The 27,283-nt window shown below is 42.4% G+C and overlaps 1 protein-coding gene across 2 annotated transcripts in view; it reads right to left on the bottom strand.

Annotated features, from left to right (window-relative positions):
- NRP1 (neuropilin 1) overlaps positions 1-27,283 on the bottom strand; it is a 157,154-nt gene that overhangs the window by 70,178 nt on the left and 59,693 nt on the right. For both annotated transcript variants that reach the window (XM_021665169.2, XM_021665170.2), the window contains exons 3-6: positions 24,572-24,753; positions 17,320-17,547; positions 9,997-10,152; positions 7,540-7,706 (exon numbers count right to left, since the gene is read on the bottom strand). In XM_021665169.2, coding sequence (XP_021520844.2) covers positions 7,540-7,706; positions 9,997-10,152; positions 17,320-17,547; positions 24,572-24,753 — 733 coding nt within the window. The remainder of the gene's footprint in view (positions 1-7,539; positions 7,707-9,996; positions 10,153-17,319; positions 17,548-24,571; positions 24,754-27,283) is intronic.

The following is a 27,283-nucleotide window of genomic DNA, read 5'->3' as shown; positions in this document are numbered from 1 at the left end:
AAACTCAGTCATAGGTAACAGACCTGTGCTTCGTTAACAGGGAGGAGGTAAAGCATTTATTTTATGGAGGAAGTGGAAGTCAATGCACAATCAGGGTGAGCACCAAAAGCTCACCTTGGGGAATTCTTTAAAGCAAATTGTCTTCCTTCCAGATGAATGTTTTGGTTGAAACAGCATATTAGTATTAGTTGCAATAAACACACACACACACACACACACACACACACACACACACACAGAGCACACCTGGGGAATCCACATTCAATTGAACAGCTGTATTTTCCCTAGTTTTGCCAACACCATATTTTACATGCATCATTCCACATTTGGGTAACCCAGTGAGCTATTTTTGTCAGTTCTCTACTTACAAATTTATAAACTATCATTTTAATGTAATTTTGGCAATTTACTAATGATCTGAATGAGTTAATACACCCCCTAAAGTTTCTGGTTTATAGGCACTATAAATCAGGATAACCTGGCTCTATCTATGTTCTGGTTCAGTCAATTTAGCAGATGGAACTGATTCTGAATACAACACTACAGACAAAACCTGCAAGAAACCAGCAATTTCATGAAAAAATAAAAAGTGATTTCATAGACGATACCTGTTCCACACTCAACACATTAATACCAGAGAATAAAAAGGTTTGTCCAGAAAGCTTGGGAGAAAAAAAAAATGTTTATGAAACTTGTTAAAACAAATGGCATTCTAAAGCTTTAAGATAAATTACTTCAGTTTCTACTTTCAATGTAGGGAGATTCTAACTTTAAAGATGAAACAAATTCTTCAAATCCAATATATAAGCACTCACTTGTTCCATCTGAAATGTGATAAAAATATATAATACCATTTTTCAGAGGAAATATTTCCAAGGGCTCCTAAGTTATTTCATTCCATTTGGCGCTCAAAGGAAGTCCAGGCAGGCCCTTCTCCTGAAATTTCTCCTGTGCTATTTTTCATTTCCATTATCAGCAAGTTGTAACAGACAATTCAAGTTTGAATCACAACAGAGCCACTTTGGAAGTTGCTGGAAGCAACAATTCACGGCCCTGGATGGGATGTTGGTGAAGTGTATAAATAGGAAACCTTCTGGGGCTGAAGGAAGGACCCTGGGGCTGAGGGTCGTGAATCTGACTATGCCTAACAGCCTTGTCTTTGACCCATCAGGCCTGATGACCTTGCCAGGCTTAGTTATGCTTCTCTGAATAGCTGGCATGAGAGTATCTCTCCCGCGTACCTCAGTCACAAGAGCATGCAGTGAAAAACACAATCAGAATGGCCAAAGAGCTTTGCAAGCCTCGGCTGCACCCTGGCTGGGTGTCAGATGCAGAGGCAAGTGGAGATGCACGTGCCGGCCACAGTCTGACTTCTCCTTCTGTGCCTGCTGTCTTGCTTCCTGAGTCTGAGGAAGGATATCCACGTCTATTGTTTAAGACTCAGATTTCTCACAAGTTACGTCTTTCTCCAGAGTCACGACTTCGGTGAACCATTTAACCCCACTGGACCTCAGTTTTCTCATGTGAAGATGGAGGTAAAAATCTCTGGTCAAATGACCTCACCTTGTAAGACTAAAATAAGATGTGTATAAACAGTGCTTTTGGCCAGGCATGGTGGTTCATGTCTGTAATCCCAGCATTTTGGGAGGCTGAGGCAGGTGCATCACTTGAGGCCAGGAGTTCAAGACCAGCCTGGCTGACATGGGATGAAACCTCCTCTCTACTAGAAATACAAAAATTAGCCAGGTGTAGTGGCATATGCCTGTATCCCAGCTACTTGAAAGGCTGAGACAGGAGAATCACTTGAACCCGGGAGGTGGAGGTTGCGGTGAGCCGAGATTGGGCCACTGCACGCCAGCCTGGGCAACAGAGACTCTGTCTCAAAAAAAAAAGTACTTTTATAAGGGAAGACAGGTATGGAAATATAAGATTTTGTTGTTAGAATATGTCTCACAGTTAATTTTAAAATCTTTAAAGCAACCTTAAAGGCCACGTAGATTGGACCAGTTTTACATGTTGAACTTAGAAGAAGGGCATTTACTTTCTTTTGACAGTATTGTCTCGAAGGACTAAACGTGAATGTCTGTGTTTCAATTCGATTCAGCACACCTCCCTACCACACTGAGGGCTTTCATTAGTGGTATCTGCTTTCAAAGTTCCTTCAGAGAGAAAATAGGGAAGACTTTAACAGTATTTGAGAAATACATATAAGGCAAAAGGAAAACACAACAACAAGCTTCTTCAGAAGCTCCAGTCCTTTTCTTCTGGAACTTTCCTTCTCCTCTTACCTCAGAATGAACATCTGCCACTAGAAAATGGAGAAAGAAGAGGTTTCTGCCTCAAGGGTTTGCTGATGTGGTCTTACAGCTACAGACTGTCTTCCCAGAGGTTTCCTTCTGTGTGATTAATCTATAAGAGGGCTGATTTACCAACCCAAACAGGATGTGGTTTAGAAGTCAGCCACTCTCTGCTCCTCCAGAATAAGTGAAGGCATAAATACTCTAGTACCACAACTAGAAAAAGCCCCCAAATTTGGAGATGAGTAGTTTCAGCCCGAGTTGGTTTGTCAAGTAATTTAATTTCTAAATTCACTAGAGGGTGTGGTAATCCCAGTGCTATTTTTGTTTCTTTGCAAACAAAGTTCATATTCCACCCAGGTATTATGGCTCTTGTCTTTTTTTTTTTTTCCTGGCATTTTAATCAGAGAAAAGTCACAGTTGTTTTGAGGAAAGCACTCCCAAGAGCTTTAATTAAAGCTGGAAGGATAAATCTGTTTACAGTGTGGTGAACACTATCATTAATAAAACATTGAAATAATTAACGAATTGAATTCTGCTTTGTGTGTCAATGGTTACGTTCAGGATCTTTGAGAACGTCTCCCCGGAAGACACAGTACACTGTGTACTTGGTTTGCAGAGAGAAAAGGAAAATCTGAAACTGCATTTCTCTGAATTTCATAGATCATCGACTGGGAGAGCCTGAAAGCAGTGAAGGCTACATTATCTTTATTTTCTAGGAAAAGAAACTCAGTTTCAATGAGCTTGATGGCCTGGGTTCTAACATTGTGCTTGAAAAGGAAGATATTTGATCACAGCACTGAAACACAGACTCTGTACTTTACATCCTAGATTGATTAACCAGAAACAAAAAAAGGTGAAATTAATAGGAAGATCAGCTGCTCTGGGACACAGAATACAGAATGGAATGATCTGGAAAAAAAGGCAGGACAGGCAAATTTCATAGTGTGATTAACTCTGCCATTGACAGACAATGAGGAATTTTTTAGTAGCTCAGGATATGAAGTGGCCTTTTGAGCAGGATATGGCTGTGTGCAAACCTTCACATGGGGACTTCCTCCAGGCTCCTTCTCACTCAGAGGCTCCTTGACTTGTTTTTAAGCTTCTGGCAGACAACAGATCTCACAGGAAGCTCCAATGTGGACGTTCGTATCGACAGTTAATGAAGCATTGTTACTTTTTTTTTAATGCCACTCAGTAATTTCCTAGAGAAAACAATGGGAACCAAAGCCTGTTCCTGTCTTGATGGAAAGCCAGCTTCCAATATCGCCTTATTAATTTAACACATGCAAGTATTTGTGTACTTGTTGTTGCTACAGCAACTTGTTTTGTGGAGGCATATTTTGTGCAAAATGTGAAAAAGCTGAAAAAGAAAACACATGTCATCTGCATACTTATGTGCATATAAATAGAAGTGTATGTGTGCTAAGCTTCTAGTGAGGAGAGGTACCTGCCTCTTGCCCTCCGTCTAAATTATGCTGTACTTGTTGGTAAATTTATAAAACATCTATCTAATGAAAACAACAAGCCAACCACTTCCAAGGAGTTTCAGAAAAGCTGGAAACACATGAAATTATTCATAATTAGGTGATCGGTGGATGATAACAGCACCCACCCTGTACACAGACACAATAAGCATGTCAATGAGCCTGCTGAGCTCGGAAGGAGAAAAAGGATAATTTTACCTCAAGGTGAACCTGAAGCTAAGCTTTTGCGACTTTCACCTTTCAGAAGGATGGAGCAGCAAAGACTTTGCACTCTAGACTTGGAAACAGGAAGCACCCAGCCCATCTCAATGTGAGTCGGCAGGGAGGTGATGGACATTACATAAAATACACTAGAAAGTATACGAATGGGAATAAATGGTAAAGATCCCGCATACTGTAATGTAAACAAGTGGGTGTTAGAGTCTGATAGACCTTGTTTCCAGGCCTGGTCACTAACTGTGACCGTGAGTGTTTACTCGCTTCTCCGAACTTCAGCATCCTCGTTTTTAAAATGGAGATGATTATACCTCCTTCCCCGGAAGGCAGTGAGGATCAGATAAAAAAAATATGTCAAGTACTTAGCGTAGATCGGGCCACATTCTGTGTACTCAATAAAGAATCAGTGTCCTATGAGTAGGACAATCATCATTCAAGCTCTCTTCCCTCTAGCCAGGTGGAGCCACGGCTTCCTGTTGCCCCTAAGAAGTTAAGTGTGGTCCTGTGATGTGCTTTGGCAGTGAAGGTGGGTGGAAATGATCCAGCAAGGAGACCCGAGAACCAGCACAAGGAGCCACAATCTTCCTCCCTTTGTGATATGGCCAGGCTTTGTGCTCCCACCCAAATCTCATCTTGAGTTATAATCCCGAGCATTGCTGGAGGGACCTGGTGGGAGGTGATCGGATCATGGGGGTGGTTTTCCCCATGCTGTTCTCATGATAGTGGGTGAGTTCTCACGAGATCTGATGGTTTTATAAGTGTTTGGAAGTTCCTCCTTCACTCGCTCTCTCTCACCTTCCACTGTGTAAGATGTGCCTGCTTCCCCTTCTGCCATGATTGTAAGTTTCCTGAGGCCTCCCCAGTCATTCAGAACTGTGAGTCAACTAAACCTCTTTCCTTTATAAATTAACCCAGTCATGGGTAGTTCTTTATAGTGATGTGAGAACAGACTAGTACACTCTGTCTTGGGGCAGGCAACATTTCGGAGGATGGCTGTCCCCTGAGTCTGGGTCCTGGTGTGAGAAGATGTGGAGCAGACCCCAGCCCAGCCACAGAACGTGTCATGAGCAAGAAGAAAACCCTCTAGGTTTGGGGATTTGAGGTCCCTTGCTTCTCCTCATTCATTCACCTCTTTTTGTCATGTTTTCTCATTGACAACAAGAGATGAATGATTTGAGATATTTTTTTTCTTTTGGGACAATCTCAGATTGTGTCTACCTTCAAAGAATGATGTAAATCTGTTCTGTTGACAAATGCTTTGTGAGAGGCCATGTAGTCTCAGTGTTTTTACTGACAAAAGAATTGCCTTGCACAGACGCATTGCTACAGTTGCAGTTTTAGAGCTCCTGGAAGACCACTTTCTACCTTAGCGAGAGCTTCCCATGTTACCAAGAATGGGACTACATTACTGATACAGGAGTGCTGGGAAGGGAAGAGCATGGTCCCTTTAAATGATACGGAAGTGGGGAAAGAAAGTGCAGCGTTATAGAAAGGAGGGTCCCTGGCTAGGACTCTACCCCCACAGACCTAGGTAAAGACAGGCACTTCTGCTTTCCCACCCAAATGTTGCATTTTCCAAGACCACCCTGACCCACCACGCCCCCATCCTGGGCCTTTAAAAACCCGAGACCCTAGCAGGCAGACACACAAGTGGTTGGACATCGTGAGGAACACGTTGTGGGAAGAAGGCACAAGTGGCTGGTCGTCGAGAGCCCGCTGGCGGCAGGTTGGCAGGCCACCCCCTGGCAGAACGGAGTTGTTGGCGGGGGAACCACCTCCCTTCCGGCTCCTCCATCTGCTGAGAGCTGCTTCTACTCAATAAAACCTTGCACTCATTCTCAAAGACCACATGTGATCCGAATCTTCCCATACACCAAGGCAAGAAATCCCCGGATACAGAAATCCCTCTGTCCTTGTGATAAGGAAGTGGGGTCTAGCTGAGCTGGTGAGCACAAGCTGCTTATAGACGGCAAACCAGAAGAGCACCTGTAACCCACGCCACTGGGGCTGCGGCTGTAAACATTCACCCCTAGACACTGCCATGGGGCGGGAGCCCCGCAGCCTGCCTGTCTGTATGCTGGCCTAGAGACTTGAGCAGCGGGGCACTGAAGAAGCAAGCCACACCCCTATCGCATGCCCTGTGAGGGAGACCAGGGAACCTTTCCTGTTCCATTATCATGCAAACATGCTTAGTGCTGTGAAATGTATGCTTCCCCCAAGAGGCACATCTGTCAATCATACTGAACTGCTTGTTGGTTTGGCTACGTGGGAAAACAAGTTACCAAGAGCTATTTTGACACAGGCAAATTCATTTCGTTTCTGACTTAATCTAGAGCTGGATTCAGCAATCCCAAGGTAGAAGTCTCATCTTTTCTCACCCTCTACATATTTCTCAGTGTTGGAGGTTAGCATGAGTTCAGTCTCCTGTAATAGGCCATTTCACTTTAAGTGTATGTTAAACTAATATTGACCTTTCTAAAGTAAAACAAAATCTGGTATTTGTGCTCAAAAGACTGAAGCAGAAATAGATGTGGAAAGGAGAGGATTAATCATCTTGTACGTTTTGTGTTTTTTCTTGCTTAGAAACTCTCCCTGGGAATCAGTCATTTTATATCTAGCATTAAACATAAGACAGGCTCTGACTATTCTCCTGAAAAGGAAGCCTGGATCCTTCCGCAAATAATCTTTTGCATAATTTGCCCATAGTTTAACCCACAGGTCCAGCTATGGACGTTTCATTTAACAGTGAGTGAAAAACTCAGGACTATCAGCATCAGGCCTTGGGTAGGAATACCCAGATGTCAAGGCTGGGCAAGCGGGCATTAGGAGCGGTGCCAGGGACGGGAGAGGGGTAGATTAGATGGCTGGAAAATGGGGTCAGTGGTGGAGATGGGGGGCAGATGAGGGATCTGTGGGGGTATGTAAGTGAGGGTGGGAAGGGAATGTCAGGAGAGCAGAGGCAGCGTCATTAATGAGGACACAGATATGTACATTTCATGCATAAACACGGATATCTTGTCAACAGAGAGTGTCTTCAACTAAACCCCTTCTTGGATGTGTGCTCTATAGACCTCCATGGAAAAACACACTCCAACCTTTCCTTCCCTTCTCCGACCCTGAACAAACAGAACACCTATACTTGGAAACAGTTATTTCATACACGTCTATAAACAGGATTCATATATTTTATCCAGGAAATAAAAACATGTCAAAATAGGAAGCCCATCAACAGATAATGTGTAGTTAGGAAAAAATCAGATCTTTGAGCTGTTATCAAAGTGAGCCATCTGTGCTCACATTCTTGGAAGAGTAGTGTGTAAGCATCTGAGAAGATAAACTGGCTTTCAGGGATGTCAACTGGGCCTGCCTTTCTCTGATCATGTAGTGATGGGCTCATTCTTCAGTGATTTATACCTGATGGCCGTTAACCTCTCTTCTCACAGGAGGCCATTTGGCACAATACCGCTTTCTGTCAACAACCTCTCTAGTTGATCAAAAACGTATTCAACCCTAGATAGGCTGGATCTTGTGCTGCATACCTGTATCCACTCTCGGTAGGAATCTTCGCCAGGAGTCCACCCATTCTCAGGATAGTTCAGGCGGGAGCGCTCTGCAGACCAGTTGGTGCTATACTGGGAGGAAGCTGTGATCTGGTCAGAATGAATTTCTCCTGATTCCATGCCCAGAGCTTCCATACATTTGAAATCTGAAGGGAAAATCAGGGCCCAAAGTCATCAAAACATAGGGGATTTAAGATGCACTTTTCTTTTTAACTTGACAAACCAAAGACTTCATTCATTCAAAGTTCTTTCAAAAGACGGTAGTAAGGGACTTAGTGGGATACGGCACTGATACTTGGATTTTCCTGGCAATGTTTAAAAATAAGGTTATGAAAACCATACAATGATTAATAATTTTCCTAAGTGGACCCTAGGTTGACAAAAAGACTATTGGAAGTTTCCCAGGAAATGCTGAAAATTCTGATTTATTTTCACAGTTGAGTGTATGTGTTAATATCTGTGTCTCTACCTATCGTATGGGTACACACCAGAAGTTGTATTTAAAATCCAATTTTAGCATTCAATTATTTCTTCTAACATCGAATAGAACTGAACAAGGACTCTATGTCTAGTTACAATTCATATTCAATGGACTGTAGATCTTAAGTCCCTGGCTTTCAGATTCTACACTGGCACCCAGACTACCTCTTCCTGACTTTCCTTGTTCCTATGTCCCGGCCTCTGGCCTGATCACAACTATTAACATAATAAGTTTATTTTATTAAAACACAAAATTATGCATTGGGGGTAAACTGCACTGTCACACGGCCCCAAGGCACCACAGTTTTAGAGCATAAAATCATAACGCTCACAGCAGTGACCACGCAACATCAAAATCTAGATTCCCTGAGGCCTAACATCCTCAGTTTGACGATACTGGGAAAATAAGCATTCAGTTGTAGGAAAATGTTAATCCAAAGTACGCAAGTGAAAAAAAAGCTTCAGAGATTAAAGGGAAGATTCTCAACCATCCAGAAAATCTCAGCTAATCAAAAGTTCACATTTTTTGAATTTTCTATCATAACAGATAAGGTTTTAGAGCATACAAAGTTTTCTTGCAATGGCTTCATATTTTTAAGCTTAGGTTTGTTATCTGTAATATAACAATTATTTGCAGGCACAAAAATACATTAATCAATTAAATAAACAAAGTACAAATAAGATTTTGAAATTTCGCTGGCCTCTATTTTTCAGCGAGACCTGGTGTAGAAGATACTAGCATGTCTATAGGATACCTCTCCAGACACCCCCTGTCCCCTCCCTGTGTTACTTTACAGACTGGCAGCTACAACTGGTAACTGCATAAACAATTTATTCTTTGTTCTCTTTTGGTGCTCTTCTTTAGACAAGGACTCACTCTGTCAAGCAGGCTGGAGTGCAGTGGCATGATCATAGCTTGCTGCAGTCTTAAGCTTCGGGGTTCACGCAATCTTCCTATAGCCTCCCAAGTAGCTGGGACTACAGGCATGCTCCACCATGCCCAGCTAACTTTTAATTTTTTTTGTAGAGTCAAGTTCGCAATCCTCCTGCCTCACCCTCCCAGAGCACTGGGATTACAGGCATGAGCCACCAGCCCTGGCCTTTTTTCTTTGTTCTTTCAGATTTTTTCTTGGGCCTTTAAAAAAGCTAGAGACCACAAAAACTTTGAGGAAGGGTGTAGTTAGCTGGGAATTTTTTTTGAGATGGAGTCTTGCCGTTTCACCAGGCTGGAATGCAGTGGCATAATCTTGGCTCACTGCAACCTCCACCTCCTGGGTTCAAGCCATCCTCCTGCCTCAGCCTCCCAAGTAGCTGGGATTACAGGTGCGCACTAACACGCTCAGCTAATTTTTGGATTTTTAGTAGAGACGGGGTTTCACCATGTTGGCTAGGATGGTCTCGATCTCTTGACCTTGTGATCCTTCTGCCTTGGCCTCCCAAAGTGCTGGGACTACAGGCGTGAGCCACCGCGCCCAGCTGAGTATTTTCATAGAATACAAAAATCATAATGGCTTCTTCCAGTGGCTTTCACAACCAAACCACCGTGCATTATCCACACTTTGTGACTGCTGTGTCGGTGAGCTACCACAGATTTGTTCTTATCATCTGGTATAGAAGCCTGTCCTCTTATGATGCTCAGCCTTGTATACATTTGAGGGTGCCAGGTAGATGCTCTGGTCATATTTCATTGCTTTAAGGCACTATTTTGCCATTTTCCACTTTCTTCCATAATTTCTGAGGCTCCCAAGAAGGTTTCTCGCCCACAATTTTATGAAGAAAGCACACCAAATAGTTCTTCCTATTGATATTCATGAAAAAAATTTAAAAGAGAAGAGCAGGTACCTGGCACCCCAGTTCACAAAACATTTCCATAGTGCTTCATGTGGCCGCAGGTGTGTGAGCAGGAATAACACTGAGTATTTACCACAGGGCTTTGCAAAATGAATCAACACTGACCTTCTGAGATGCTGCTCTGCAAGACAGTGTAGTTTGCTGAGAAACCTTCTTTTGCTATTGCGGTGTCGGTGTAAAAAACCATGGATAGAATGCCGGACGAGGAACGGATTCGACCTGGTGTTTTCTGTCCACAGTAACGCCCAATGTGAGGGCCAACTGAAAAGGGAGGAACACAGACAAGGTCAAAACGTCTTTTCTCCTGCAGCAGATGCAAGAATTACCATTTACAAACATGGGTCCCAGCAGAACCCAGAAGTGTTTTCTAACCCAAAGCAAGGCTTCCCTGAGTTAATTGGTTTGCAGTGAACATATTGGATTGGGTTTGCGGAGAAGATTGTAAGTGTACTCAGAAGGGCAGTAACAGGCATAACCGCATTCCCCAGTGAGCAGAAGTGTTTTCAGGAACAGAATCAAAATGCTCGCTTCAATTGCAAAGAATGAGATTTAGGCTACTGAAGAGGCACCTTGGTGCCCATTGACAGGGCAAAACTGTATACACAGCCTAACGCCAAAAGATTCCTGCTAAGTTATGTCACCAAGGTTTCTTAGAGTTACCTGTCCTCATCTCTCTGGCCCTAGGGGGAGATTCTGGGGACGCCGATGTCCTGGGAACCCTCTGGTCTGATCAGTCCCGCGGTATGATCCAGGACTGATCTGTGATTGGCTTCCTCGTGTTATCTTTTAGCCCTGGATTCTTATTATGATAAACGTGGCAGGCTTGGACAAAGGATAATGGATTCTGTCCTACTCAGGGCTTTATCTGAAGACTAATTAATCATTGTAACCATGTAAAATGTTGGAGACTACATATGCCAATAATTTATACGTAATGGCAAATTGTAATCTAACTGAAATGAAGATGCTTCTTTCTGACTTCTGCCCCAGTTTTTTCTCTCCTAAATCTGAGAAGTGATTTGTTTCCAGTGGCCAAGAAATCACCCAGAGTAACCATTTGTGCACATCAGAAAAAAAAGTGGACTTGAGGAGGCGAATGACTGGCAACACCCACTCATTTATGTTAAAGTCAAATTGTAGTTTGATGGCTGGGCATGGTGGCTCAAGCCTGTAATCCTAGCACTTTGGGAAGCCGAGGTGGGCAGATCACTTGAGGTTAGGAGTTCGAGACCATTCTGGTCAACATGGTGAAACCCCGTCTCTACTAAAAATACAAAGATTAGCCAGATGTGCTGTGCAGTGCCCGTAATCCCAGCTACTGGGGAGGCTGAAGCAGGAGAATTGCTTGAACCCTGAAGGTGGAGGTTGCAGTGAGCCAAAATCACACCGCTGTACTCCAGCCTGGAAGATGGAGTGAGACTCTGTCTCAAAAAAACATAAAACACAAAAAAACCAATTTGCTGTTTGACTTAAACTGGCCACACCTTTGTTGAAGTGCTTTAGGCAAACCTAGCAATGAGTAAACTGGAAATTGCCTTGGGAAGAGTGCAGAACCCCCCTGGATGGCGACTCTTTCCATTTCCCTGTCCTGATCATCAACAAGCCACACACAAAAAGGAGTCCCTTTTTTTCCTCTAGTTTTTTTCATTGCACATATGGTAAAAACATACCAGATGGTTTGGGTTTAGAAGGACAATCTGGTGTGGACTGTTTTCCCCTCCAAGAAATCCATGGTTCTGTGCGTTTCAACTAAGAATGACTGCTTTGTTTAAAGAAGCACATTAGGTGGACATGTCCCCAGAGGGAGGGGCCTTCAACGGGGACGTGGTGTTCTGAGGCCAGTGTGTGCAGTTTGGATGCAGGATGCGGCTGATGAAGGCCAGGAGAGACTTCAAGTGTGGTTGCCAAAGTGAACCCTGTAAAAACTGGTCTCCCTGGAGCCCCAAGTACCAGCTGCGTTCCTAGGAGGCAGCAAATCTGAGCCCCCTATTTTGTAGATTGTACAGATCCTTGACTGACAGGTTTTCAGCTCTTGGCCAATTCCTTTTAAAAAAGAAAAAAAAAATCAAACCCAAACAAAATAAAATAACTAAACTAAACCAAAATGCTTTACCTACTTGAGGTAGTGCAAAAATGGGTTGCTTTGAATAATACCTGATAATTTCTCGATGTGTTGAAAGTAATGAATTTGGCCGAATTCAGAGTTTTCTCTCTATTGCAACCCCTCACTCTCCCTCTGGGCACCACACAGTTTGTGTGCATAGAAGGCTTTACCGGGAAGAAAACAAGGAGGATGACCCAGTGAGGAGGACTGATACAGATTATCTATAGGGAATCGCACTGCCATGGACAATTGCTTTGCATCATGAAAGCAAATTTTGTTACATTAGACTTCTCTGTTGGCAGAAGAAAGCATCTCAGAAGATGAAACTCTTGCTGCTTCCTGTCTCTCTTCAGCTTTAATCCTGGCTTCTGATTCTTCTACAGGTAGTGGTTCTTTGCTATTTAATAGATTTTCTTCATTCTGGATGTGACCCTACTAGTAATGCAACACTTTTTTTTCTTATCTCTGGAGACCAAAGTTGTCTGTAACATACACATGAAATTACCCTGCTAGAACCATACACTTATGTCTTTACCTTCCTCAAAAAGCATCTCATTTCTGATCTGCAATATTAAACGGAAGGCTTAGAGTCCATTCAGACTTCCTCACTATTTTTTCCCTCATTTAAATTCCATTAGTGTGGCTTCATGATGTTTTCTCTTTAGTTTGTGGGCAAACGTTTACAGCCCTGATGCTTGGGGTCGTTCTCTGATCGCCACAAGCTGCTGACCTCCCCCAGAATACAGGCTCTCCAGCAAAGCTGTGATCGCCCCGTTGAAGCTCAGGCGGCTGATCCTCCCCGCCACTATCACCCAATTCCTTTGGGGAGGGCAGAAGGGGAATCTCTTTGAGAGAGAAAACAGAAGAGAACTTGTCTGATGCAGACTTGCAATTTAGAGCGTCTCCATGACTCACTGGTTTATAATGTTTAAGACATGCTGGGTAAATCTGCCTTCTGTCCCTTAGAACATTGCCCCCGGGACAACAGTGTGCCACTCTCTTTAGGAGCCCTCAAGATATGCGAGTGAAAGGTTTTTTCGACTATGATACAAAGAAGTATTGAATTTTCCTGAACAACAGCGAGACCCCAGCCTAGCAAGCTAATGCAATATTGATCTGAGCGAGAGAGGATGAAGTACTCTTCCCCGTCTTGTGTGTGTGCTCATTTGTGTATTTACATGAACACAGCTATTGGATTTCCTATTTCTGTTACTGTGGACCCAAGGGCTGAGGAGATGAATGAAAGCGGTCACAAAAACAGAAGTATAATTCAAAAATTGAATTATTGCAGAATTTCAGCAAGTAACACGTGCCAAGCTTCAGGGAGAGGAGAGCTGTAATGATCATATCGTATCAAATGTGAAGGGAATGTAGTATTTATGCCGTAGATAAGCCTGCAACAGGCGACGGTGATCCCACTTCCTTTTCATTTTCCCATTAATCCCTCCAATAATTATAACCTTATCTCAGAATCAGACGATTTGACTTTCTGCCACCTTTTTATGTGAAAAAATAAAGTGCTGATCTACTATAAAGAGGCACTTTTATTTTTTGAGACAGAGTTTCACTCTTGTTGCCCAGGCTGGAGTACAGTGGCGTGATCTTGGCTCACTGCAATCTCCGCCTTCTGGATTCAAGAGATTCTCCTGCCTCAGCCTTCCGAGTAGCTGGGATTACAGGCATGTGCCACCATGACCGGCTAATTTTGTATTTTTTTTAAAGTAGAGACGGGGTTTCTCCATGTTGTTCAGGATGGTCTCAAACTCCTTACCTCAGGTGATGTGCCTGCCTTGGCCTCCCAAAGTGCTGGGATTACAGGTGTGAGCCACTGTGCCCAGCCAAAGAGGTACTTACATTTTTTTTTTCTTTTTTAAAGATGGGGGTCTCACTGTGTTGCCCAGACTGCAGTGCAGTGGCACAATCATAGCTCACTGTAACCTGAAACTCCTGGGCTCAAGTGATCCTCCCACTTCAGTCTCCTGAGTGGCTGGGACTCCAGGCTCATGCTACCATGTCCAGCTAATTTTTAAGCATTTTTTTTTTTTTAAGAGATGGGGTCTCATCTCACTATGTTGCCCAGGATGGTCTTGAACTCCTGGCCTCAAGCAGTCCTCCCACCTAGGCCTCCCAAAGTGATGGAATTACAGGTGTGAGCCACTGCAGCTGGCCTAAAAGTATACTTTTAAAATGAGGTATTTTGAGTAATAAAAAAATGGATTAATTTCAAAGGTACAAGATAGGCCATTTACGCTTTTCTGAAATTAGGAGACTTTTTGGTATAGAATATCTGGAATACCAAAAATACATCTTGCAGCTTTTCCCCAGAAAAAAATCTGGCACATTTATATCTATCTCTTCTAAATTAATCTTTAGAAGGTGAATTTAAATGTAAAAGTAAATTAAAAAGGAAAAAAAAAAAACAAGCAGAACTCAATTTAGCTTTTATGAAATGTATTCCTGAAACGGTTGGTAATTTTTGGAATGTAGGTACCAACTGCAATTCCAGCCCCTTTCACCAGCTGAGGCAGAGGGTGACTTCATCTGCACCGATGCGATGTGAGCTAAGCATTCTCTTCCGCTGCCATCGTTCGGCACCAGCACTTCCAGCATCTACCAGGGCAGTGACGCTGCGCTCTTGATCTTAACCCATATGTAAAACTCCACCAGTTCTTTCAAAGTTGCTACTTGTGAATTGGTACAGCTTCAAACAGAGTGAGAGATGGAGATGTGTCATTCACAACAGGCACGCCTTGAATTTTGAGTTCTGGAGTAAACTGCTTTTCTTCAAAGTCAATTTGAATCAATGGGTAGCTTTCAATTATCTAGTCATTTAATTCAATGTTTATGATAAAATGCAACATAAAATCACTTGATGGTTAAAAGCCTTCCGCGCCTTCTGGTTGTTGTTTTTGGAAAGGATATCAAAGACTAAAAGCAATTGTGTTGGCAGAGGGACTGTATGTGTTGAACTACTGTGACAAAAAATGTTTCTAGTGCCATTGACAAAAAAATATCCAGGAGGATGGAGTTTTATTTTGCCTAAAAAAGAAAACCGTCATGCTGCTGCAGGCTGATTGAGGCCAGGTAAATATTAACAAGCGTACAATGCGTTCTTCATAATCCAAAGCCAGTTTTCTCTGGGAACAAGTGAAAGGCACCATAGTTTAAAACATGAATAAATTGCAAGGCTGATAACTCTTGTTAATTGTTCCTCGCCTCAACTCAGCGATTTTCTAGAGCCAGAAAATTGCTACTTTGAAAAACCCTTGACACTAATAACAATGTGCCTTCTTTCTGAAAATCTTCTAAATAAGTTGGTTGATCGGACCTCCTCTTCAGATGTCAATTTAAATGGAAGTTCTAGAAAGGAAGGCTGCAAATTTGGGTTGTAAACAAATAAATCCATTGTAAAATGTACCAACTATTGTTACAATATTATTATAATACTGTTTTCCTAATTATCAGATTGAATACTTGGAAATCAATCAGAACTCTGTTTGGGTAAATCTCATTATTTAATAAAGGAGTTTTGATAAGATTATCATAACCCTGTTTATATGGTAAAAGAGCAAAGAAGATATTAAACTAATGTTAACTCACCCATTTATTCCAATGGCAATATAAGGCTTCTCTAAACCTGGTCTTTCTCTAATGCTGTTTACTATTGAGGAATGTAGCTAAATTGAATCACACTAATAATAATGTCATTTCAAAGACTAAGGCAATCTTTTTTACCTTTTACTTCTTTTTTTTTTTTTAAACAGAGTCTTGCTCTGTTGCCTAGGCTGGAGTGCAGTGGCCGCGATCTCAGCTCACTGCAACCTCTACCTCCCGGGTTCAAGTGATTCTCCTGTCTCAGCCTCCTGAGCAGCTGAATTACAGGCATGCACTGCCATGCCTGGCTAATTTTTGTATTTTTCGTAGAGATGGGGTTTCACTATGTTGGCCAGGATGGTCTCGAACTCATGACCTCAGGTGATGCACTGCCTTGGCCTCCCAAAGTGCTGGGATTACAGATGTGAGCCATGACACCCGACTTACATTTTACTTATTCTTTATGTACAATGTATTTAAATATTCTTTTGAGAATAATATCTGACTCTATTTTACAGATAGTTATACATCTCCTAACTCCATGACACTGAAGAACTTCCAAGCCATCCTCTCTGATCTGTGCAATGTGTGTTCTCTAGAGAAATCTTAATATTACCCCAGATGAAACACAAGACAAGCAACGCAGCTGTAAGAAATTATTTGATATTATCCCCCTCTGTTCAGAATTTCACTGTGTATCTTTACCATTAACCTTCTAATTCCCAAGAGTGGAGTGAAAAACTTTCATTTAGATGTCCACATGGCTACTTCCTCTACCTCCTTCGAATCTTCGCCCAAATGTCATTTTCTTTAATAAGGTCCAACCTTACCACCCTATTTAAAATTTCAACCCTTGACTCATTCCTTGACTCTGCTCTACTCTTTCCTCCTTTCATTTGGGGAGATTTATTTCTAGCACTTCTCACCTTCTAACATTTCACGCACATAATTCATTTATTTGTAATGTGCATTGTTTATTGTCTCATTCTCCCTAGCGGAATGGAAACTCCGAAGGGCCGCATCTTTCATTGTTTTGCTTATCCTGTGGCTAGGATAGTACCTGCTACATGACAGATGCTCAGGAAATAATTTTTGGCTATATGAATGCGTTTAGATGATAGATCAATGACTGTAAATGAGGTATTGAGGTGACTCAAATTCCCAAAGATAAAAAATCTGTAGAGTGTGTACAGAGAATCTGTCTAAATTAGGAATGGCCAAACATTCTCATTCCTTTTTCAAATTTTTATTTTGTAGCATAACATATGCATAATTTGGCCTTAAAATTTTAGCAAGTACACAACCTCTCAGGTCCTTGGTCTCTGCATTTATGATCTGATGGAATGGAAATACTAAGAGCCCATCCTCTGACAGTCTGTGAATTAATGATGAGTAGCCAGGTCAGTGGATGAGCAAAATACTTCAGTGAGAAAAACTATGTGTTGTCCCAATTATATCACAAAAACAGCTGCAGGACCTTTCATCATCTTTCACGGCCTCAGCTTCCTTATTTATAAAATGAAGGAACTGGACTAGATAATTACTAAGGTTCTTCTTGAGCTCAATTATTTCATCACTGCTCTGCATAAAAAGAGTTTTGCTTTGTTTTCCAATGTCCTTTTGAGCTTTTTTTTTTCTTTAATGATGCATGTATCGTGACACTTGTAAAAGAATCCTGGTGCTCTTCCTCCAGAACCTTCCCTTTTTGGGGTGCTTTCTGTCATTCTTACCATCAGGGAATCCATCCCAGATTTCCAGCCGGTCGTAGCGACAGAATATCCCCCCTGGGGGATTTGAGTCAGGCTCCAGGTCAAAGCTTTCAAATTCCAGGATAATCTCTGACATCTTTGGCGCAAAGATAATATAAGTGCATTCAAGGCCGTTGGGATATTTTACAGGGAATCCGGGGGACTTTATCACTCCACTAGCTGCTGTGTAGTTCTGGGAACATTCAGGACCTACGAGTAGAAGAGAAAAGGGAGTAAAGTGAAAATTCCACTTAAACAACTTCCCCAAGAAATAACCTGGGCAAAGACAGAATATCTTTCTGATAAATGTCCGCCATTATAACCACTGTGCTGATCATGCATTAGTCAGCCTTTTCATATTAGTAAAACAGGTATGCAAAGTCAAGTTCAGATTTATTGTGTTAACCTTAGCTTTCCATTTGTATGGAGCAATTTAAAGACTTCTGCTGTGGCAGGGAAAAAAATGACAAATATAAAATCATGTGGGAACAATGAATGAGTAAGCTGCAGAAATCTCGACAGAGCCCTAGAGAAATAATTATAGCCCCTTCAAGCTTAAATCTTTAAATCTTGAGGCTGACAGCCCTTTATTGGTGAAATAGAACATTTATAAAGGCGAAGGAGAGAATTCAGTGGAGGGAGTTTGGGTTTCAGATTCCTACACCAGTGACTCAGTAACTCTGCCAGATGTGACCTATGCCTCTTTGACAAACGAAATGTGAAAGGTAATTCGTACATGTACCAAGGGTGAGTGACTCATTCTGAGTGGTGTTGACACAGGTGGGCCGGTAAAGTGTGGCTGTAAGTGAGGGCACGATAAACTGTGATTACAGGCCATGATGCCGGAAGTCACCTGATAGCAATGCTGACATCCTAACCTTCCCCGAAGTATCAGACACAGTATAGTAAGCCATTCTAAAATTGCATGTTAATAGATGTGTGTGTGTAATGCATATATTTATAATGTGCAATTTTAATGGCTGTTCAGTACCACCAAGACTTTACAAATTATGGTGATTTGTCATTGAAATTGGTCAAGAGCATCCATGCACATAGTGCAGGTTGACCTTATGCCTGTATGAGTGACGCCAGTTTCCATTCATGGTATCCAGCATAGGGTGGTATTTGCTACACAATTCAAAATCGCCCTTCTCGGCCGGATGCGCACCGTGGCTCACACCTGTAATCCCAGCACTTTGGGAGGCCGAGGTGGGTGGATCACCTGAGGTGAGGAGTTCCAGACCAGCCTCGCCAACATGGTGAAACCTCGTCTCTACTAAAAAAAGAAAAATTAGCCAGGCGTGGTGGTGGACACCTGTAATCCCAGCTACTTGAGAGGCTGAGACAGAAAAATCACTTGAATCCAGTGGCAGAGGTTGCAGTGAGCCAAGATCATGCCATTGTACTCCAGCCTGGGTGACAGAGCGAGACTCCGCCTCAAACAAAACAAAACAAAACACAAAAAACTGCCTTCTCTACCAACATGAGTACATCAGCTCAGTCCCTCAGTACCACCTGCTGCTCTGACCTTCAACTAGCTACACTTAAGACTCTTGTGAATCAGAGAAGTCTTGACCCTTCTGAATTTCAGGATCCAATCTGGGGGTGTTCAATTCAACAACTCTTTTCCTGAACCATTTTCTCCCAGTGACTTGAAGGCAGATGTGATGGGGCCCGAGCAATGGCATGCAAGGATTCAACTCTAAATTAGTGCTTTGTTGAGATTATTCTTAACTAAATGTTCTCCCAAAGTGCCAGGCAACTAGAGGCAACTTATTAGGCGTCGACAGAGATTAGAGTTAACTAGCAGGTCTCTGTTTTTAGTGATTCGGGTCAGGGGGCGGAATACCAATGGAGTGCATCTGGCAGCCTACTGAGAAAACAAATCAATCCTGTTCTCCCCGTGCACATAGCAGCTGTCTATGGATCCATGGCATTGCAGCTGCAGAAGAACTCTTAGATGGGCACAGGAAACCTGGTCTGCAGAGTCTGACTTATTTGAAATACCTCTCGAACCATCTTGACATGGCTCACCCTTCACCATGAGAGCTGCAAATGCTTATCTATTTGATACTGATTCAAAAGTTAGTAATGTGGCAATTCGCCAGGTCAATTCCAGGTAGAGATCATGACATGTGCTCTATGGTTTCTAATCTGTTTCTAAATTACTCTAGTGGCTTCTGAGATGACAGGGACTATTGTAATTTGAGTGATTTATTCAAAAAGGAAAAATATATATGTACATATATGATATTGGGGACACTTTAGGATTTTATATCCACAGTATAGAAATAGTTACCCCGGAGACCTCCAAAATCCTCCCTGGGGAAAAAAAAATGCTTTGGCTACATTCTTGTAAGGCAAAGTAAACAGCAGGGTTTCATGCAGACACTAGTATTTTCTCCTTAAAAAGATAAAATGTTTCAGTTCAGATACACATTTATTGAGAAAAAGTGACAGGAATTAAAGTCATACTTTCAAAACCAAATGAATTTCAGTGCTTTCACTTCGTCCTTGTCATGACATGGAAGTGATCCCAGGTTTTCTTGTGTATTTTGACAAAACACAGGGGCATCCCATGGGGTGACGGATGAGAACTGGCTGGAGCCCCGGGGACCTGAATCCCAGTCCTGGGATTCACTCACCTGCTGTGTAAACTCGGGTGGTCTCTCAACCTTTCTGGTTCTCAAATTCTGTGCCTTACAAATGGGAACTGGACTTTAGAATTTGAAAAATAAAATCTCTTCTGATTTAAAGACTCTGTCACTTCCCATTTTCTCCACTACACACCAAAATTCGTTTTAATATTTTCCTTATTCGCTGTTGTTTCGGTTTACCGTAGTTGAAGAAGCACTTTCTCCTAAAAGGACCATGGCCGAAAGGGGTTAAGAAAGTCTGTGGTGAATACACGTGATACTGTTTCAGTCTGTGTCTCCACCAAGTCTCATGTCGGGTTGTAATCCCCAGTGGTGCAGGTGGGGTCTGGTGGAGGTGACTGAGTCACGGGGGCGATTTTCTCATGAAAGGTTTAGCACCATCCCCTCTTGGCCTTGTCCTTGCAGTAGTGAGTGAGTTCTCATCAGATCTGGCTGTTTAAAAACCTCCTCTCCCTCTCTCTCTTGCTCCTGCTCTGGCCACTGTGACCTGTGCTTCCCCTTGGCCTTCTGCCATGATTGTCAGTTTCCTGAGGCCTCCCCGGAAGCTGAGCAGACGTGAGCGTCATGCTTCCTGGTCAGCCTGCAGAACTGTGAGCCAATTAAACCTCTTTTCTTCATAAATTACCCAGTCTCAGGTATTTCTTTCTTTCTTTTTTTTTTTTGAGACTGAGTTTCGCTCTTGTTACCCAGGCTGGAGTGCAATGGCGCGATCTCGGCTCACCACAACCTCCGCCTCCTGGGTTCAGGCAATTCTCCTGCCTCAGCCTCCTGAGTAGCTGGGATTACAGGCACGCGCCACCACGCCCAGCTAATTTTTTGTACTTTTAGTAGAGATAGGGTTTCACCATGTTGGCCAGGATGATCTCGATCTCTTGACCTTGTGATCCACCCGCCTTGGCCTCCCAAAGTGCTGGGATTACAGGCGTGAGCCACCGCGCCTGGCCAGGTATTTCTTTATAGCAGTTTGAGAACACTGGAGATGAGCAGGAGTGAGGCCAGCAGCACTAGGTGTCTAGGAGTGAGTGTTGCTCCCACAAACCTTGGGAGTTAGTGAACATGAGCTTTCCTCATTACTTGTAAGAACAGGAGTAACTTGTTTAGCTACTGACTGCCACCATTTAGTTGCCAAGGACAATAAGGATGGAGAATAATATCAGTCAAGATACTCTCTTTGGAATTATTATTAAATGTACAGACTCTCAATCACATAACATATATCAAGTGGCCAAGTCTGCTCTCAGTAAATGGCACCAGCCCCCCCTGCCCCCACCCCCTTGCACTGAGACCCACAGAAAACGGCAGCAGGTTCTTCCAGCATGTGGGCCTGGAGACCAAGGGAAGGATGGGAACAGGGATCAGTGGTGAGGCTTGGGTTTCCCAGAGAAATCTCTAGGTGATTGCAAATAACTGCAGGGTTGGTGGCCCAAGATTTCAGCATCTGGGAAGAGACATGTAGAGGGAAAAGAGGAGCTCTCAGGAGGAGAATTAGGGCGGTCCAACTCGGCTCCAGGAGGGCAGGAAGAAGTGGGGCTAGCCTTGTTGACTGTCAGGCAAAGATGATCCTGGAAAAATGCAACCCAGGGACTCCGGAATGGCCTAAATGTCTCTTAGAGCTATGACCTCACACCGAAAACCTCAAGGCCATTCTGGTTGCATTAAACTATGATTAGTGTAATTCATTTGTTTTCAGAAAACTTGAAATTGCTGCAGCCTGAAAGAAGGGCTATATTTTCAAAAGAACAACAATCCATGAATTCTATAATATCATTAAACGGCTTTTGAAAAAAAAATTCATGACCTGTGCATTTATATGTGTGTGTGTGTGTGTGTGGTGTGTGTTTACATTTTCACAAATGAATTATATTAATGATTTTTATGCAACTGATGCCAAGTTTTGGGGAGGACCTCAAGTCTTGCCCGGTGGGGTGACAGAGCCATTGTGGGTGTTTTGAGGACAGCGGCTTCCTGCCTGTTTGAGAAGCTCTGAGCAGAATCAAGTCCCATGGGAGGACCACAACTTGGGTCTGTTTGGTTCATGGCAGTGACACGGAAAGGAAGCTGAGAGTCTTTGAGACCTTTGAATGAAGGTTAAAAACCAGTAGATGCCATATTAGATGTGGGAAGTCAAGAAGAGAAAGAACAGAAGAAGGCTTCAAGTCTGAAGGATGGGCTTGGAGAGCAGGACAGGAAGCTTTGGTACATCTGAGACGAACACATAGAGAAAGAGCTGAGTTCCTTTGGAAGGAACACAAAGAATTCTCAATGGCTTAGTGACAGATCTCTCTTTTCTCCTTCAACTGTCTTCAGATCTCTAAGAAAACTGAAGACAAAAGGCTATTCCTAGCCCCTTTTCTGACACTTTGTCTTTGATAGTGCCACATACAGGTAAGCAAGCAGGTGGAGAAGGGTGTGTGTACATATACAGACACGTATACTATGATTTCTACAAGTTAAACAGTTTTCATCTTTAAAAATATGTACGTCAATCATCTATTTACACTGATGTCATATGCATACTATATATGAAAGGTGTTCTAAATACATATGTGCTTAGACACATTTCTGAAAGCTCTTTCCACTTATCCCTATTTATATGGTATCAGAGCCAAATATCTTTGAAATGTAAAGAAGTTGTCCCAACATTTCCAGGAGCCCCTAATGACTCCCCTTGACATTTTTCTCAGTTATCACGAACCCAGAAGGCTTTTGAAATTGATGTGGTTAGAATTTTATCTATTGAAACATGCTCTTTCTTCTGTATTCCAAGACAATACATTCAAGTCTTGAATCTCTGACCCTGGATTGGTTTTCTACACATTAATGTCTGTAATCCCAGCACTTTGGGAGGCTGAGGCAGGCGGATCACGAGGTCAAGAGATCGAGACCATTCTGGCCAACATGGTGAAACCCCGCATCTACTAAAATATAAAAAATTAGCTGGGCGTGATGGTGCACGCTTGTAGTCCCAGCTACTCAGGAGGCTGAGGCAGGAGAATTGCTTCAACCTGGGAGGCGGAGGTTTCAGTGAGCCAAGATTGCGCCATTGCACTCCAGCCTGGCCCCTAGTGACAGAGCAAAACTCTGTCTCAACAAAAAAAAATGTAAGTAATAGGAAGGCTGAATTTCACACATAAAAGTAATTTATAGGCTGTTGCTAAAAACAGTGACAACCAGATAAAGTTACATGTTTGTTAATTTATTACTTTTAAATTATTTTTAAATTTATATTTAGAGACAGAGTCTTGCTCTGTCGCTCAGACTGGAGTGCAGTGGCCGCGATCAAGGCTCCACGGCAGCCTCCAACTCCCGGACTCGTGCAATCCTCCCGCCTCAATCTCCCGAGTAGCTGAAACTGATTACAGGCATGCGCCACCATGGCTGGCTAAAGCATTTTTAATGAAAAAAAAATCAAACTTCAGCAATAGATCAAACTTATTTTTGAGGATGACAGATAAGAATAAATGCTTCTTAAAAAGCCTGTGGAGTGTATACCTTATAACTGAGGTCCCCAACCCTGGGACCGCAGACTGCTTTGTGGCCTGTTAGGAACTGGGCCACACAGAGGGAGGTGAGCGGCAGGCAAGCAGTTTCCTCTGCATTGACGGCCGCCTCCCATTGCTGGCACTACCATCTGAACAACTGTTGTTAGATCAGTGGCACGTTCAATTCTCAGGAGCGCAAACTCTATTTTGAACTGTGCATGCAAGGGGTCCAGGTTGCACGCTCCTTATGAGAATCTAATGCTTCAGGATCTGTCACTGTCTCCCATCACCTGTAGATGGGACTGTCTAGTTGCAGGAAAACATGCTCAGGGCTCCCACTGATTCCACTTTATAGTGAGTTGTATAATTATTTCATTATATATTACAAAGTAATGATAATAGGAAGAAAATGCACAATAAATGTAATGTGCTTGAATCATCCTGAAACCAGCCCCCAACCCCATCAGTGGAAAAATTTTCTTCCATGAAGCCGGTCCGTGGTGCCAAAAGGGTTGGAGACCGCTGCCTTTTAACACTGGCCAACACTTCAGACGGATGCAATTTCGATTGCTGAAACTTTTTTTTTCAATTTTAAACATACTTCCTCCACACAATGGGTAATTTACCTTTATTTAAAGTACTTCCCAACATTTTTATAATGAGGATATATAATATTTTACAAAAGAATGAAAGCATTACTCCTGTCCTTCTTTTCACTGTCTTTCATTAAATCAAACAATATTAAATAAACTTTTTTTTTTTTTTCTGAGACAGTCTTGCTCTGTCACCGAGGCAGGAGTGCAATGCTGCGGTCTCGGCTCACTGCAACCTCCACCTCCTGGGTTCAAGCGATTCTCCTGCCTCAGCCTCCGGAGTAGCTGAGATTACTAGCATATGCCATCATGCCCGGTTAATTTTTATGTTTTTAGTAGAGACTGGGTTTCACCATGTTGGCCAGGCTGGTCTCGAACTCCTGACCTCAGGTGATCTGCCCACCTCAACCTCTCAAAGTGTTGGGAATACAGGTGTGAGCCACCACGCTCAGCCTACATGAACTTTTAATCATCCTTGTTCTACTGTAAGCTATTCACTCACCTCTCTTGAAAACTTCATAACGTATGGAAAATCCTGCACCGTGTGTTTCGTAGTCAGAGACAAACTTAATAAAAAGAAATGGCCCTGAAGACACCACAGGAGGAGGGGCTATCTTTCCACAGAACTTTCCCCATAAACGTCCATTTTCATTTTCTCCATCGATGACTTCCACATAGTCATACCTAGTGCACACAAACAGGGAAGAAAATATTAGGTTGGTGAGAAATGCCCTTTTAATTTCAATCATTTAGACACCAGCATCATCTATCATAGTGTGCCAGGAAAATAAAAAAAGTCCTATCTGCATTCATCACTGCATTAGATGGAGGGGAAAAAAAATCTAGCAAAAAGAAATAATTAAAATGGGCTACATCATGTCTGTATACATCTGGCAACACAGAACTATTAAGAAGAATGGTGTCCATTATACTTGCCGACAATGTCAGTTAAAGTAACCAATTAAAAAGAAAAAGAAAAATCTCATGAGCACAATCCTCTATTATTAAATTGTGTTCCTTTGTCTATGGTGGTGGGGTGTCAATACATAATGCTATGCATTCTTTTCAAACTGTGAAGTTCTTTTATGAATTCAAAATGTCTCCTTGGCTGGAGCTTTCTATGAACAATACTTTGATTTCTGTGAGCGACCCTCTAAACATATGGCCACAGAATAATAAACAGATTCTTTACTATTTAACTGCATTCCACCAAACTCCAGACTTCTTGGAAAAAAGTCTCTCAGTAGCCACATCCAATAGTTAAAATACAGATTATCTTCCCTCAAATGACACTTGGCTCCTAGACCATAACTTCTCCCAAGAAAAAGTTTAATTAAAAATGGAAAATAACTTTGTTTATACCCACTAGTCTGAATCTTTAAAGTAATATAATTGTTTGAGTCTTTAAAGAAATCTCTCTGTTTGAGAAAGAAACACTTGATACCACCAAATAGATGAGACGTAGAATTCAGGCTTAATAATGACACTAAGGATACAAATAGTAAGAGAAGTGACAATAAAATATTACTCAAAAGTTAACATGGAGATAAGATATACTTGGATCTCATTTATCTTTAAAATGTACAAAGCCATCACCAATACACTAGTGTCCCCTAGGAAAACAAGAAAGCTTTTCTTTATTTGTTGTTATATATTTCTTAGTAGCTTCCTCTGTCTTCTCTTTTTATTTACCAAGTCACCGAGGAGCCAGAGAATCTGATTCATTTTCCATTTTTCTTCCAGAGATGACATGAAAACATTTCAAGGCGTTCATTTCCAACCTGTATTTCATTTCTGTGCTTAACTTGGTTCAAAAGTCCTGGGATATATTAATTTCAGGAATGGCTAAAATATGGCAGTAACATAAACTGTATCTGGCAATTTAAAAGAGATCAAAGTGGGGAAAATCTTCCTGATGCCCAATGTCATCTTTAACAATCTCTTCTCAAACTGCCCGGGACGCATGACTTATGTTTGCATAAAGTCTCAGGAGACGACTGCAATGATGATATCACTAGTTAAAGTGGACAGCTTAAGGCTCTCTAAATTAAAAGTGACATTACCTCATCAGTTAAAACTGTGTGCCAGCTCTGTGTATATCGAGAAGAAAATAAAGCTGACATTGATGGAACTAAGCATTAACATATGTGAATAATTGTATTAACTGCATTTCCTCTGCTACATCTGATGCTTCCAGTAGTAGACACTTGGCCTGCTAACACCACCGTCCCTTTGCAAGACTATGGAAATACACAGAGGTATTGTTCATTTCTCCATACTTTGGGAAATGCTTTGCATGTTAAAAGAAGACCAAGGAGAAGGAGGAGGAGAGGGAAGGAGGAAAAGGAGGAGGAGGAGGAAGAAGAAAGCATTATGTTCAAAATCCTAACTAGCCTTTACAATCAATGGGATGTAGCTGGAAAGAATATCATCTCTGCATTCATTAAAGCCCCACAAGTTGGCATTTATGGAGTAATTCCTTTTATCTCTCCTGCTCCACTGACAAGGCAGGTCTGCATGTTTCGCCCCACGCCTGCTTATAATTTAACTGTGATTTGAACTGTTGACTGTGTTTGGCCTGGCCACGGTGCATCCAGCTCTGCAATATAGGCTTTTTACTTGTATCCTGACACGGTCTGAATACTAAGTGGCCAAATTCTAGCTCATGTTGCCTTCCTGGCGCAAATAAGAGAGGTGGGTGAGGCATTCTGAAGAACTACGGGCATTTCTGTTGAGGATACGTTCCTCTCAGGTAGCAGAGAACTCAGCTAATATAGCGCCGGTGGATTGCAGCAGGGAAAGAAGCTGGTATTTTAATTCACATATCCTCCAATAGTAAATACTAGGCGTTCCTCTTGGCAAAAGTAAAAGCTATTTTTAAAAGTATGTGTGGGGTGGTGGGGGGCGGGGGGCGGGATTAGAATCCCTTCCCAGCAAGAAATAAGCCATTGCACAGATAAGTGCCAATTTTAGGAAACTGAATTATTCAGGAATACTATAGTTCCATTTGTAAACTGGAAGACTGCTATCGTTTTAGCACGTCTCTTCCAAGTACAATCCAACAGGGCCCCAAAGAGTATCACAAATAGCAGCTCTTGTAAATATTCAGGAGGGTGTACAGCGCACAAGTTGCAGAGGGGAGCACTGCCAAAGAAGTTAAGGAAGCAGCTTGCGTCTCCCTCTGGAGTTGATACCAGCTCCGCTCGCTAAGTTT

The sequence above is a fragment of the Aotus nancymaae genome, unplaced genomic scaffold (genome assembly GCF_030222135.1).
Source record: "Aotus nancymaae isolate 86718 unplaced genomic scaffold, 86718_ANA_hifiasm-v0.15.2.pri h1tg000077l, whole genome shotgun sequence".
NCBI lineage: Eukaryota > Metazoa > Chordata > Mammalia > Primates > Aotidae > Aotus > Aotus nancymaae.
Note: the sequence above shows the minus strand (reverse complement) of the source record. Positions and strands in the feature narration are given on the sequence as shown.